The 16337-nt window shown below is 43.0% G+C and overlaps 1 protein-coding gene across 2 annotated transcripts in view; it reads right to left on the bottom strand.

Moving 5' to 3' along the window:
• Positions 1-16337, bottom strand: part of AK2 (adenylate kinase 2) — a 318886-nt gene that overhangs the window by 81174 nt on the left and 221375 nt on the right. For both annotated transcript variants that reach the window (XM_044059921.1, XM_044059922.1), the window contains exon 5: positions 16101-16173. In XM_044059921.1, coding sequence (XP_043915856.1) covers positions 16101-16173 — 73 coding nt within the window. The remainder of the gene's footprint in view (positions 1-16100; positions 16174-16337) is intronic.

Genomic DNA, 16337 nt, shown 5'->3' with positions numbered 1-16337 from the left:
ATACATTTTTGAGATACCATTGTAGCTTCCTCATATGCAGTTTGGCATTGGGAAGCACCAGAATACAAGATGCCATGAACCCCAAGGCTTGAAGGACTGTCCTTGCAGTCAGCCTGGACTGATGAGACAATTGATGGAAGTAAAGGGAAAGATTCTTTTGTTTGTCCGGGGTCAAAAAGGCCATCTGGGATGCTGTATTCAGTCTCACACCCAGAAAGCACATGTCTTGAGAAGGTACTAGACTGGACTTTATTTCGTTCACAGAATACCCCAGGCATCTTAGCACTGCTATCACATATTGCAAATGATGAAGAAGCTCGTCCTTCCTTTGGCCAGAATCAGGCAATCGTCCAAATAAGGATAGATCTGTATTCCTTTTAGCCTGAAGAAAGCTATCACTGGAGCCAGAACCTTTGTGAACACTCTGGGCGCAGTAGATAAGCCAAAGGGCAATGCAGAGAACTGATAATGAGAAGTCCCAGCTCGAAAACGCAGATACTTCCTGCAACTTAGCCTGATAGGAACATGAAGGTAAGCTTCCTTGAGATCCAGAGTCACCATCCAGTGATCTTTGCCCAGCAGAGGTAAAAGCTGTTGTAACGTCAACATTTTGAACTTGGGAATGTCCAGATAAGTGTTGAGGATAGATAAATCCAAAATTGGTCTCCACGTGTTCCCCTTCTTTGGTACTAGGAACAGGCGAGAATAAAATCCTAGGCCTACTTCTGGCAGAGGGACCGGCTGTATGGCCGCTATTTGCAGCAGCAGAGAAATTTGTTTGTGAGCCTCTATTCTTTGCTGAGGAGGAACGTCTGGCATGCCTTTGAAAGGAGGCAAGGTATGGAAATAAAACCTGTAACCTTGGTGTATAATATCCAATACCCATCTGTCCTGGGTAATTAAACTCCAATTTTCTTTGAAGAGTGCCAACCTTCCTCCCAAAGGTGCTGCCAGACAAGAAGGCTCTGGCAGCTGAAAAGGTAGGTCATTGGGCCTGTTTACTTAAAGGACTGGCCCCTGCCCTCACCGAAGACTGTGCAGGTGAACTCCCTGTTCTAGGTCTGAATGAGCCCTGAGCTCTACCCCTACCACGTCTAGATCTTCCCTAGACTGTGAATCATAAGAAGGGTACGTCCACCCCTTAGCAGGCCAATTCCTACTAAACTTGGAGGCTGAACTTGCAAAAATCTTTAACAGTCTGCATAGACTTAGCCTTGTCTTCCATTTTCTTTAAAACTGCCTCCACAGGTGAACCAAACAATACATCAGACTGTAAAGGAGCATCTAAAATCCTTGTCTTAACATGGTCAGATAAGTTCTGATCCCTCAGCCAGGCGTGCCTGTGAAGAACTGACCCAGTGGCAGCCACCCTAGACGAGGCCTGTACAGCATCAAATCCACATTGTAAAGAATGCTTACCCACCTGTTCAGAAACATGTACCAAATCTTGTAATTCTTTACACTCAATGCCTTCCGCAAGAGCATCTACCTTAGACTTCAATTGAGAAAGAAGATAGTTTTGATATTTCAACATGTGAAAAGTACAGTTTTGTACCTACCATAAATGTAGATATCCGAACTGGATAGCATCTGCAGTCATAACAACTGGGTTGTCCTGTCGTCAGGCAGCCCTTCAGTCGGCCGGATTCCAAAGTCCGGGTCCGGCTTCGGCTGATGTCGCACTTCACCCGACGTCATCTCTGTTGGTCCTCGGGTATAAAGGCATCAGCCGACGCCATTTTCCTCAGTGTTTCTTGCCCCAGATGCCAGTAGCCCTCCTGGAGGTTAAAATTTGGATAGATGCCAATGTTTCCAAAAAGATAGAGGTAAACACAAAAATAAGCATGTATGTACATATATACAAACAAATACACCATAAAGACTCCCCACCAGCTAGCTATTAGGAGGGTAAAATACCCTAGGAGTACCACAGAGGGAAGGAGGAGTAATCCTGACTGCAGATGCTATCCAGTTCGGACATCTACATTTATGGTAGGTACAAAACTGTACTATGTCCTTCATGGATGCATCTGCAGTCATAACAACTGGGTAGAATACCATAGCCAACTAGGGGAGGAGGATAAAACTAGATTATGGTGTGTTTAGGATCCCTTGCAGTACAGCAGTGGCAAACCCTGCTCGGGATCTGGAATATAGAGGTAAGTTATAATGCTTGGCAAATGTATGCACGGAGGTCCAAGTAGCCTCAATAATATCTTTGGTTGCCACTCCTCGTAAGAAGGCTGTGGTAGTGGCTGTTGCCCTTGTAGAATGAGGTCTTATGTTCTGTGGAATTGGTTTTCCATGGAAGGAGTAACAGAATCGTATGCAATTTCCTATCCATTTGGAGATTGTCTGTTTGGAAATAGCTTTTCCTTCCCTTCCTGTTGCATAGGCTACAAAAGTTGGTCAGTCTTTCTGCTATTTTTGTTCTGTCCAAGTAGTAGCGTAGCTGTCTATGTACATCCAAGGTATGCAGTATTCTTTCCCTCTGTTTTGTGGGTTGGGAAAGAAGGTAGGTAGGTGGATTGCCTGGTTTAAAGACACTCTGGATACCACCTTAGGCATAAATGTAGGATTAGTCCTCATGGACACTCTATCTTGGTGGAAGATTAGGAAGGGTTGCACTGCCATTAAGGCCTGTAGCTCTGAAACCCTCCTTGCTGAAGTAATTGCCAGTAGGAAAGCAGTTTTCCATGACAGGTGTTGTAGGTCTGCTGTTGCTGCTGGTTCAAAGGGTGATAGTGTTAACTTTTCTAGCACAAAGTTTAAGTCCCAAGCTGGCAAAGGTGGTTTCCTTGGAGGTTTTACATTCTTGATTCCTCTGAGGAACTGCCTGAGCAAAGGTGCGAAAAACAGGTGGATCAAAGCTGTATTCTGCTGAAATAGCTGATGCATGTATCTTGATGGAGGAGTAGGACAAGCCTGAATGAAGAAGTTCGGCCAGATACTCTAGAATGTTAGGCATTGACACATCTTTTCCTCTTTCAGTACTCCAAATGACAAACCTTTTCCATTTTCCAGCATAGTTCCTTCTTGTTGAAGGTCTGCGTGCTTCAAGAATAATGTCTTTAACTCTTTGAGAAAGTTCTGGGTTAGCTGTTGCTATGTGATGATCCATGCAGTCAGTTGCAACGTTTTTAGGTTTGGATGTATGATGCTGTAGTTGTTCTGAGTTAGCATCAAAGGCATCAGGGGTATTGGCCACATATTGTTCTGAGACATGCTCCTCAGCAGTGGGTACCAGTGTTGTCTTGGCCAGTTTGGAGCTATCAGGATTATCCTTGGACGTTCTTCCTTGATTTTTAGTAATACTTTGTGTATCAAGGAAGAGGTGGGAAAGCATATGCTGCCAGGTCTTTGTAGCTGAATGAGATCGAATCATCTATCCATGCCAGTGGTTGTAATGACCTTGTGCAGAATTTTTGAGCTGGTGATTGAGAGGTGATGCAAATAGGTCTATCTGAGGCATTCCCCATTTCTTTGAGATGGTCTTGAAAATGTCCGGTGCAGTTTCCATTCGTGGGCATCCGATGTGGTTCTGCTTAATATGTCTGCTAGAATATTTTCTTTCCGGTACAAACATTGCCTGTAACTGGATGTTGTAGCTGAGTGCCAGGTTCCACAGCTCCAAAGTCATTCTGCATAGGGGTATGAATGAGTGCCTCCCTGCTTGTTGATGTACCACATGACTGTGGTGTTGTCTGTCCTTATCAACTGGCCCTCTGAGAAATGGTCTGAACCTTTGGATTGCCAGTTTTACTGCCAGCATTTCTTTTAGGTTGATGTGCAGGTGAAGTTGATCCTGTGTCCACAATCCTTGCACGCATTTGTCCAGCATGTGGCCCCCATCCTAGGTCTGAAGCGTCTGTTGTGATGGTCTGGCTTGCTTGACATCTGCGAAAGGGTAGGCCTGGGTTTGTCTGGCATGCCTGAGCCCACCATAGGAACTCCTGTTTTAAGCATGGAATTAGTGGGATTTCTGTTTCTAGGCTGTGACTGTGTTGGGACCATAAATTCTTTAGGTACCACTGTAGTTTTCTCATATGTAGTCTGGCAAGTGGGACCAGGATTATGCATGATGCCATGAAGTCCAAGGCCTGCAGTACTTTTCTTGCTGTTAACTTGTTCAGCTTTGTTAGTGCCAAGAAGTAAAGAGGGAGTTATTTTGTTTTTCTGCAGTTAGGAATGCCATTTGTTTTACTGTGTCCAATTCAGCCAAGAATGTCCTTGTTTGGGATGGTATCAGCCTTGACTTTTGTAGACTGACTGTGTATCCCAGTGCTTGTAGCAAGTAGATGACCCTTTGTAAATCTGTTGTCAGCTTGCTTTTGTTGTCCCTTGTAGCAGGCAGTCGTCCAGGTATGGGTAAATTTGTATTCCTGTAGTCTGCAATGGGCAATTACTGATGCCAGGCATTTTGTGAATACTCTGGGCAGTAGATAAGCCAAAGGGCAATGCTGAGAATTGATAGTGCTCTGATCCTGCAAGAAATCTGAGGTATCTTCTGCAGATTGGTCGAATGGGGGCGTGCAGGTATGCCTCCTTGAGATCTAGAGTTACCAGCCAACACTCCTTGCCCAGCATGGGAAGAAGTTGCTGTAGGGTCAGCATTTTGAATTTTGGGACAATGATGTATGTATTTAAGGCGGACAGGTCGAGAATTGGTCTCCAACTTTTTTCCTTTCTTGGAACTAGGCATAGTCTTGAGTAGAACCCCTTTCCTTGCTCTGCAGTTGGCACTTTTTCCACAGCTCTCATGTTTGCTAACTGCATTATCTGTTGTAGAGCCTCTGTTTTTGATTTGGAGGTAGATTTGGCATTCCTCTTTTGATTGGCAAAGTGTGGAAGTGGAACCGGTATCCTTGATCTATGGTTTGTAAAATCCACTTGTCTTTTGTTATATAGTGCCAGTTTTTTGAAAATAAGGTTAACTTTCCGCCTAGAGGAGCTGCTATTTGTTCCCTGGTAGGCGGATTTAGGATTAAGTCACTGTGGTTGTGTTGATGTGGTGGCAGTGGTTGTGTCTGTGCCTCTGTTGTTACCTTGCCACTGTCGTCCTCTGTAGGCACCTCCTCTGGATTGGTTTCTGCCTCTGGAACGTCTGTTTCTGCCCCTTTGAGATCTTGTGGAGTCAGGAAAGGACCAATTTTTGGCAGGCCAGTTCCTGCTAAACCTTGGGGGCTGAACCGTCAAGAAATCTTTAACCGTTTGAACGGATTTTGCCTTTTCTTCCATTTTCTTCATAACCTGCTGGGCAGGTCTACCAAACAAACTTGTCTTATCCATAGGAGCATCTAGTAACTTTGCTTTAACATGATCCGGTAAAGCTTGCTCCTTTAGCCATGCATGCCTTCTTATCACTGTGCCAGTCATGGCTGATCTAAATGAAGCCTCCAGTGCATCATAGCCACATTTTAAGGAATGGTTACTAACCTGTTGTATGTTATTTACCATTTCTAATACATATTTCTTATCAAGAGATTCATCAGTGGTTAGCTTTTAGTTAACTGATCAAGCATAAACTCTTGGTATTGTATCATGTGAAACTGACAGTTTAAAGCTCTAGCTGAGAGAGTAGCTGAAGTGTAGACCTTTTTGCCCCATCTGTCTAATGACCTTGCTTCCCTTTCAGAAGGAATAGGGTTTTAGCTATGGTCGCTGCTACTGCCTTGGGACCCTGGGATATAGTTTCGGGGTCTGCAAGAGGGGCCTTGTAAAGGTGGTGATGAGTGTCTGGCACCCTGTAAAATCTGTCTGGTTTGGCAGGGCTGGAGGTAAAGAATCTGGAGCGGAGCAGACATCAGTGAAAGCATCATCCACCACAGAGAACAGGAGGTATAGCTAAGGGCCTGTGTTGTGGAAGGTGCAGAAAAGTCCTAAGTCTTTTTCTGGAGTCTGAAAAATCCTGTTGCTGCCATTGGAACTGCTCTCATGGCATGTAAGGTTTCCCCAAAGGAAAATTCTTCTGGTGGGGAAGCAGCTGGAATGGATTCTTCAGCATCAGAGTCTTCAAAATTAGAGAAAGGAGCCTCTGGCTGGTCAGTTATGTCTGATTCATCGGCTGAATCATCAGATGACACTGGCTCAGGGGGCTCTGCCCTAGGTCTCTTCTCTGGGGGCTGAGAGGCCCCGTCTGGGTGAGACTGAGATCCTCTAATTAATGAAATTAAATCTTCTGCCAGAGTAAGCATTTGAGAACTAGAGAGGGCCTGGTTGAAGGGGTTTAACAGGCACTGTTTTAGTAGTCTTGGCTGCTTTAGCCCTGGCGAAGGCCTTAATGGACATGGCTGCTGGAGGCCTAGCAGCACTACGTGCTGGGGTAGAGACATCCAAGGGAATGGTGTCTGATAAGTCAGTGGCAACCACCGTAGTGGGTATAATTTCTGAGGCCGATTCAAGAATGGTAGCAGGGGCCTCAGTTGTAGAGATAGATTCAGCTGTACTTTGATCAGTTTTCTCGGTTCGCCGAAACCGAGACACTCATGTTTGCTTAACCATGGTTTCAGCGAAACCGGACCGCGAAGTGTCGGTCTTTATCTTTGCGTTTTGGCAGATTGGGTAGTCGGAGGATCCGGCGGCATAATGTACGCAAAATCAGAACCGAAAAACTGTTCAGCAAACTCCGACCGACGCCTAAGCGCTGGCCGGTTGAAAGAAGCACAGGCCGAACAGGCTGCTACGCCGCGGGCTGGGCCTAAACAAGGCAGGCAGTAAGAGTGGAAATCTTTATGAGGTATTTGTTTCCCACAGGTTAAACAATTATTAACTTTTTCTGACATCGGCTGGGGCAAGAAAGAGTCCCCAACGGGGTACTTAGCTTTAGAAGTCTTCGGAGTATTCGTAGAAGTAATCTCTGGATCCGACCGACCGGCACTTGCGAACAGCTTCTGCTTGCGCCACGCGGCAAGAAAGACTGAGGAAAATGGCGTCGGCTGATGCCTTTATACCCGAGGACCAACAGAGATGACGTCGGGTGAAGTGCGACATCAGCCGAAGCCGGACCCGGACTTTGGAATCCGGCCGACTGAAGGGCTGCCTGACGACAGGACAACCCAGTTGTTATGACTGCAGATGCATCCATGAAGGACATCTGGCAATTCAAAGCCCTCATAGCTAAGGTGGAAGAAGTATAGACTTTCTTTCTCCATCTATCCAAAGCTCTGGCCTCTTTATCTGGAGGAACTGGATTTTTTACCACAGAGGCCTTGACACCCTTAGGTCCCTGACTAACTGTTTCTGGGTCTGCCCTAGGACTCTTATACAGATATTTATGAGCTTCAGGCATCCTGTAATACCTGTCCGGTTTAACAGGAGCAGGAGGCAAAGAATCAGGATTAAGTGAAGCCTCTGCAAACACATCTTCCACAACATCCAGAACAGGTGGAATAGCCAAAGGCCTATGCTGGGGTAAAAGCAAAAATTCCCTAAGCCTTTTCCTGGAATCAGAGAAGTCCTGACCTTCCCACTTAAAATGTTCCCTCATAGAATGAAGAGTCTCTGAAAAAGAAAAATCCTCTGGAGGAGAAGCAGAAGGAGTAGAATTCATCCACATCAGAATCAGAATAAGGAGAATACTCCTGCAAGTCTTCAGCCGAAGACTCAAACATCCGAAACCTGCTCAAAACCCCCCAACTCTGGTTCCACCCTAGGCCTCTTATCAGGAGGGGGCAAAGAACCTCTAATCAAAGTAATTAAATCTTCTGCCATTTTGAGCATGTGCTTCTTGGGCACAGATCCTGAAGAACTAGGAGTGACACCAACAGAAGCTAAACCTGGTCTACCTCTGGGAGAAGCCTTGGAAACAGAAGGAGAGGGCCTAACCACCCTAGGAAGGGAGGGAAGTACAGTAACCTGAGAAGCCCCTTCAGCCTGACCTGCCTCCTGAGAGGCCACATCCTGCAATATCAAAGTCTCCCCCTGGGACTCCAGAGAAGCCTCCGGTGGAACCACCGGTTCCACTGACACCTCTAAAGAGCCGGCGTCCGGTACGGACGACTCTTCTTGCCTGGGTTTAGCTGCTTTGTCTTTGCGCTTCTTCGAAGAAGCGGGCGTCGGAGCATCCGACGGCATATTGTAATTGCACCGCTTCCCGAAGACCAACCTGGCACAATCTAACCTTCGCTTAATAGTGCGCTTATTAAACCTAGCACAAAAGCGACACCCAACAACGTCGTGCTCAGGCCCCAAACAAGGAATACACAAAGTATGATAATCTCTATGCGGTATCTGCTTCCCACAAGAAATACAGTTATTCACTTTTTCTGACATCTGGTAAACCACTGAGGCAAGAAAAAACTAAAATATTCCCCAACGGGGTACTTAGCCAACTTTGACTCTGTCTGAAACTCCGAATTCGAAAAATTTCAGAACGCCGAACGGCACTTGTAACGCTGCTTCTGCATCGGACCATGCGGCAAAAAAGACTGAGGATATGACGTCGGTCATGCGCATTTGTACCCTGACGTCCTGATGTCAGTCTTAAGCGCCTTGACCGACGTCAGCCTAATACTTTGATATTCGGGCCGACCGAGGACAGCGGACTACCCAAGTGTAAGGACTGCAGCAATGTGAGATGAAGAACATCTTCCTTTTTGTGACTAGGAGGAGGACAGACTGTGGGACCAGTAGTGTGTCCCACGGTCAAGCCAAAAATGCTGTCTATTTTCGGAGAAGACAAGAGCAAATGCCAGTAAAAACTACACGTTTTAAAAGTTTTAAACACAGTAAGAAGCACTTGATTTTACTTTGAGGACTGTGTTTAAACGCAATTTCTCCACAGGAAAAAATGGCTCGGTTATTTTGCACAACTTTTAAACTTGCAGGAAAAAAAAAAAGCTCTCCCGTTTTAAAAGTACAATACAGTCTCATGACAGTCCATTAAAACACAAAACTCCTAGCTTTAAAATAACTTTCTTGAAGTGAAAAATACAAACAATACTTAGAAAAAGGAATTTTGTTTTCCAAAGGAAACCAATTTCTCCAGCAAAGGAACAGCATCAAGCCGACAGTCAATCCTCAAAACCCTTAGAGAAACATGCTCCTCAGTGGCAGTAAAGCTCTGAAGGGCTTGGTACCCAATTACCCACTTGTCTTTTAGTCAGCTCAGCTCCAGGTGTCTGACAGTTTGGGTGCATGGAAGGTGCCCTGAAAGCTTGGATACTGTTTAGCTGTTAAATCCTTGGTAGGATATAATCCATATAGCTTAAAGCTACTGCAACAGTAATCAATACTATGAACATCTAGTCTACCCACAAAAAAAATCTCCCATTTTACCTCCTCCTAGAACTGGGATCTGAAAGGACAAATGGTGTAGGTGAGAATTCAGACTCATGAGGCATCACTGTATTTTTCTCATGTGAAGTCTAGTCATGACAATCATAGATGCCACGCATCCCAAAATCCTAAAAAAATCTCTTGCAGATGGTTGGCTTAGATTGGAGAAACTCTAGAAGCTCAGGAAGAATAGAGGGAACATCTCTACTTCGTCTGGAGAAAGAAAGGCTCTTCCAGGGGTAGACCTGAATAGACATCCTAGGAATACAATTCTGTGGGAAGGGAATGAAAAAAAAATTCTAAAGGCTGAACTGAAAACCCAGACTAGGTAGAAGATTCTGGACAGTGCATAAAGACCCCCCTCCCCCCAACCACCAACAGTCGTCAAAACAGCATGCACACATAAGACAGCCACCTGGATATTGAAGTAATGAAGCCTGCAATAAGCAATGCCTGGAGCAAGCCGCTTTATACAATACCAAGGGTATTCACAAAGTTCTAAATGTACAACACAGAACTGATAATGTAACCTAGACATAACAAAGCTTGATAAGCTTGTAAACTGCTTGCCAATGGGAATGCGATGGTGAGCATTCTTTAAGCCTAGTTATTAAAATGACAGACAGTGAACATGAAAGCCAGTGAAGGGAGCAAAGGTAAAAGGATTTGAAGGGGATTGCATTTTGAACTTGAAATTCTGACTAAAACATTTAGAAATTTAAGGTCCATCACAGCCACAGGCCTTCAGAATCCTTCACACTTTAGTACCAGAAAAATCCTAGAATAAAAGCCTTTGCCTACCTGTCAGGACAGTGCCACTTCTATTACTCCTGGGGAAACATCTGATCCAGGATAAGAGGAAACAAGGAGACTGTTTATTGGTCAAGAATGAATTCCCAAGTTACCCCTGCAGAACTAGTTTAGAACCCATTTGTCTGAAACAAGCTGGTGTCGCAATGGAAAAAGAAGCCTTGGAGAGATTGCCAGGGATCATGGGGGCAGAAGAGGCAGCCGTGTTGACTGGGAGGACTGTCCTTCCTTTTTGGAGGCTTTCCCTTTCTTTTTGGCGCCCCCTCACCACTGATTGTTTTTTAGTTCTGTTTGACAACTGGCTGCCTAAATTGATTAAAAAGGGAGCCGAGTAGGAAGAGAAATTTCTATTTGCCTTAAAAAGGGAGAATTTAAAAAAAAATTAAGTCACTCCTTACATCAATTTTCCCCATTCATCACATTCTTGAACACCTCATCTGCAAAAGGGCCAAAACAGGACTTTTGTCTAAGGAAGAATTTAAAATTTCAGTTTTAATATTCTAGGGGAGGATTTTTAAACATGTTTAATTAGCACTTATATAGGCAAACATTAATAGAAAAGACAAAAAAAAAAAAACATGAATGTTTTCTCATGCATTATGCATTACACATACAATTTTCTTTCTGTACAAGTGCCATTCACTCGAACATTACATAAATGGCTCATTTCCTGCCCTCTCTTAATCCTCAGGAAAGTTTCAAGAATTCAACCCAGCATCTTTTCAATACTGACCCAGGAACAGCAGCAGCAGCAATAGCTCGGGAGGAAGAATCAGCAGAATCATAAGCAGACTATAAAACATAAAAACCTTTAACATTTGCACTTGCCAGTTTAAAATTCTTAAGTTAAAGTAGCAAAAGAATACATGTTTTTCCCCCCAACTTGTAAAACGCCTTCTTGCACTTGTCAAAGAGAATGGGGTTAGATGAAGCAGTTTTGGCTAGGGAAATCACTGGAGGATCTGCTTTACGGCTAGAAAACAAATAGTTGAGTAAATCTACTCTGTATAACCTTTTCAGACTTCTGAAGGCAAGAGGTTGACTGTCAAGCAACTGAGAAGCAGTAACAGAAGTGTTCTTTAAAGCAGATAAACAGGAGGAACAGCTGCAGACTTGGGCATATTCATCTACCACTAGTCATAGACACATTTTCCATACAATAGCTATTTCATTCTGCTCACACTGGGGGGGGGACAAAAAAAAAATAAAAAAATAAAACTTTCATCTTATACAAAGTCCCACAAAGAAAAATCTCAAACACTTTCCTCAGAATCAGAACGTTCAGATTGAGAAGAAATTCCTAAAATATAACCATCACCCTACAATACTTGTTATTCTGACCAAAAAATTAAAGAGAGGGTGAACTGTCTTTTCATACTTGAAGTACCAGTAATCAAAGAAAAGGCAGAAATGAGTTCCTTAGCAAATCCCAGTAAATCTTCCTTGGCCATAGAAACAACAGAAGGCAGGATTTCCTCACTTTATTCACTTTTCCTGAAACTGACTGAAAAACACAATACCCCTAGTAGCAGCATGGATCCCAGACTCACATTCTCTACTGCAGCTTAAATGAAGGACCATCACCTGCCCCCTTCCACTGAGTTTTACAAAGATGGTTCTTCCTTGCCTGCCGAGGGCATTCCTACAGCTGCAAAGGACGTAGCTATCCCCCAGTCCTTGGTGGCTGTAGGTGGAATACCAGAGGACCTGGGGGAAAAAAGATGAGCAGTCTGAGAAACCAAGAGCAGTCAAAACAGAGTCACCCACCAGCAGCTGAGGAGCCAGCCTGCCACTCAAGACTCCCTGACAACTTCTTGCAATGAGACAAAGTTACAAATCACAGAGAACAATAGCTGCCCCATAGGTAAAGCTGAGAATAAGATCTCAAAAGATTGATGGAGCCTGAATGAGTCAGTAAATGTAAAGTGGAGAAGTGGTGGTGTTCTGAGGTTAAGTAAGCCCCTGACAGTCTCCCACAGCCACAATATCCTGCCCCCCCCCATGCACAAAACCCACAGGAAAATTTTGTCAGCGAATAGAAACTTGTTCACAAAAGTTTGAAAACATTCACACACCAAAAATCAGTAGAAAAGCAAAGACCATCCAAAACATTTAGTTTCCTAGTAAACAACATTTTAGTCAGAAAAAAAAAACATATAGTGAAAGGATTCTCCATCACGGGACTTCAAGGCTGTGCATTTAGGATCATGGGAGGTTACTAGGCTAATGACCCTGAGGCTTTTACAAGCCCAGTTAAGAGTTTATCCCCAAAAAAGAAACCTCAGGATAACATACCTAGAAAAAAAGGGGCAAACGGTACTCAAAGAAATGTTACACGGTCTCACCCCACATTTTTAACAAATTATCCTACCAGCAAAATACACAGATCTTGGTTTATAGTTCATAAAAAAGTGAAACTGCATTTTTTCAAAAGATAAAATCTGGAGTTATACCTGTGATTCTGAAGTATAATTTTATTGGATAATTTCATTGAATCTATATGCAAGTAAAATTAGAACAGATTCTACGTACAGACCACCCAATAAAGAAACTCTTGGAGACCGCCTGTATAATTTCATCTACCAGCATGGGAGGCATTAAATGTCCAGCAGTGGATTCTGATGGTTAAAATATAATCCCTACAGACATTATCAACCAGGTTCTATTCCACACAACTCTTCACCATAGGTCACTCAAGAACGGTTACTAATGAAGCAAAATTATATCGCTTATTTATTTACCTATGTAATACAGGGATGGCTTTGCCATTTAAAAAGGCACTGGAATTTACTCCAGCTTATTCCTAGTTTCAGTAAAGGACAACACTAAGCCCAGTTCTTAGTCAAACATCTGTGTCTTTACCAAACAAAAACTCAGAATGACTGCAGTGAAACTAGTTGTTCTATTTACAAAGGATGGAATCTATGGGACAACTCTATGTGCAGGATGTAGACTTACATACTCCAACAAAACCAAACTGCCTACTCTCTGCAGTTCTGGTGGTCATAGAAGGAAAAGGACATAAGGCTGCAGGGAAGACTCCAGAGAAAAATATGCTGGATGAATGGGGAAGGATATGACCAGAGACTGGAGGATATGAAGGTATTTTCAACATGAACCCAGAAGAGAGAAGGAACATGACACTGGTGCACACAATTATGTCAGGAAGATGTGTAGTAGTCATCCTCAGCAGGCGGGATAAAGAAGGAAGGGGAACAGGTAAGCAGACTTCAGAGACCAACTACTCCATAGATCTACAAAATATTTTTTCCCCCAGAAAGGGCTGCGGGCCCATTGAAAAGGCTGCCAGAATAGGTAGCGGACATGGAATCCAGTCGTTTAAAAAAGGCATATAAAAGAATGGAGGAAGAGATGGAGGGAGGCAACGAATAAACCTAAAATGGCAGTCTAGAACTCTCTCCTTCTACTACAAAGAAAGGGACATGCAATGATGTTAAGACCCTCATAAAAAGTTCAAAAGTTTCCAGATAGCTCATCATTGCCTCCAGTTCGCAACTGTGTCACTTTGATCTACTCAAAAATCACAACTATGACAAATGTTGATCAGTTTTTGCAGGGGAGACAGTAACATCTTCTGTAACTTGGACAACTACCTCCTAGTAACAGTCTCCCAAAAGCAGCAGTTGCAACATATCAAAATACTGGTTACTGATGATCAGCTTAAAGCCATGTCCATCTTTTGTAAGGTTACCATTTATAGATTCAGTCAGGATGAAAATCCATCTGCCTCAGGACAAGCAAACCAAGAGATATTCAAGGCTGTGATAGCAACTGTCATAAAGGAGGTCAACACCCAAGGACTCTGTGCTACATGTCTTCATGCATTCTCCTTGTTCCTTATGCAAAGATCCACATGGAGAGATTTCTGTGCACCCTCAGGAACATACATAACAGATATTCAGCTTCCTCAATGAATGTCACTTTCAAATTTAGCAAAGGGATATTTCTAGTGGACACAGTCAATCAACTTATCCAAAAGATGCATCCACTTTTCCTGAAAGTAGCTCAGCAGTTGCCAACAGACTCTTCGGGTTATGTTTAAGAAATCCACTTCAAACATTTCCGTTTGGGAAGCCAGTCTGAACAAAAACGTATTTTCACATTAACCTGAAGGAAAAGAAAAGTGCTTACAGCTTTGTGACAGTCTATCAAGACAACTTCCTACAGTCTCCTTCACATCAGACAACACTACCGTAATGCAGCACATAAAACTAAGGGGACATCAGATCTCTTCTTCCCTGCTAAGAGACCCCTCTCATCTGGCACTGTGCCACTCAATACAATCTTTAACACTTGGCAGTATATCTCAAAGGATTACAGAACCAGCTGGCAGACTTCCTCAGCAAATACAGAACCCTGGGTCATGGATGGAAATTAAACCTTCTACTACTTCAGCAACCTAGCAAATATACCTTATGCTAAAGATGGGCATGTGAGACGCAGCTAAACAATCAGTTCCAAGTATTTTGCTAGCTTGTCCCTAATTAAATGAAGTTAGATGCTTTTTTCACTCCCACGCACTAAAGCTCTGCTGCATGCCTCCCCCCTCCCAAAGTCAAAAGTACTAATCAAAAGTAAAACTTGAGGCAGCCTATCAGCTTCATCTTTGCAACACAAGCAGTGTTACATAATCTGTTCTTGCTCCGTGGCTTCTTCTATCAGGGCCATTCCAAACTCAGCAGCAATGCAAGTAGTACCCCTAACCTTAAAGGAGTCCGTCTTTTCAATTTAGTAGATTAATTTTAATCCTCACACTCACCCCATTTTCAGCCAAATACTCAACATGCTCAAAGAAACTAAGGCCAAACACAATAATATCATACTTTTAGAAATACATAGGATGCGGGGTTTTTTTTTTTTGGATATATCTCCAGACGTTTAAACCCCTTAAACTGTCCAAAAGTTCAGGGACGCTGGACTACCTTAACCACGTCCACCCTGGCACACTCGTCAATTTCGCATGCATACCTTTGTTGTATCTGCTTGTTTTCCAGTTTAACCCCAGATAATGCCTAACCTAAACCTTCATCAAGGGTGATCTGCAATTAAGTCCACTTTTGAAAGCTCTGCATCATATGCGTAGCTAACAGCTTAAAGTTCAAACGAGAAACCAGCAAAATTTGATAAAACGGCAAACTGAATGCAACAATAAAAAAAAAAAAAAAAAAAAAAAAAAACAGAAAGCAAGCGCCATCACAACTTGCAGATGTTAAGTACTCAAGTGATGAAAAACGGTCATTAAAGAATGTTTCTAACGAATGCAAGAAACTACAGAGAAAAGAAATCTTAAAAAAAAAGAACTCTGATATTATGGTGACAAAAAGCATGAAAATGGCAGGGGCAGGTTAAGATCAATCTGCCCCAACTAAAATACTGGAACATGGTCATTTGAATGGTTATTAAAATATGAACAGAAAAATGTCCATTTTTAATTAAACTTGAAAAACAAAATAACCAATGCAAGATGCTTAATTGGCAAAAAAAAAGATATGAAGCAGAGACCTGCTGACAGAAAATTACAAGTAAAGGTACTGGCTAGAAGTCTGTGAAAGTTTCAGATACATAACTGACTCAAGCCCTGAAAACAATCTAGCTCAAGCCCTGAAAACAATCTAGCTGGTTGACAAGGATGGACCTACTCACACCAGACCATAACCTCTCTTCAAGCCAGGCAACATCCTCACACTTCTAAGAAAAGTTATGCTGTAAAGCACAACTTAGGTTTCAAAGAATAACATGCAGAACTGTTATGCAGAACTGTTAAGTGCATAAATGTGGTCAACACTAATCCCACTGACCGCAGTTAACAGCCACTGTCAGCCACTATCAAAATCAGGTGCCTGCAAGTAATCTTGTTCAAATCATGACCTGTCAATCTCGTAACGCATGCAGTCAAAAGCAGTCACAATATACAACTATCTTCATAAGAAGGCACGTACACTGTAATGCAAAGACTAAACCAAGCAAAAAAGTAAAGGAGAAATTTCACTTGCATCGTCTTCCATAGGTTGCTTTGGCGGGTTGAATTCTTCATGGTAGGAGCGACCACTTGCTGGATGGATCAATCTGCAAAAAGTAAGAGAAAAGTAAGTAAAAAGAAATCAAAACATGAAGCACCATTTTGAAAGACTTGCACTATATGTTCATCCTTTTTAAACTTCCCTTAATAATCATAAAAGCTATATTACGCTTCACTAAACAAAGATATGTACTCATTTCAGCAGATATGT

The sequence above is a fragment of the Protopterus annectens genome, chromosome 1.part2 (genome assembly GCF_019279795.1).
Source record: "Protopterus annectens isolate FY-2018-M chromosome 1.part2, PAN1.0, whole genome shotgun sequence".
Lineage (NCBI taxonomy): Eukaryota > Metazoa > Chordata > Ceratodontiformes > Protopteridae > Protopterus > Protopterus annectens.
This window is presented reverse-complemented; position numbering and strand designations above follow the sequence as displayed.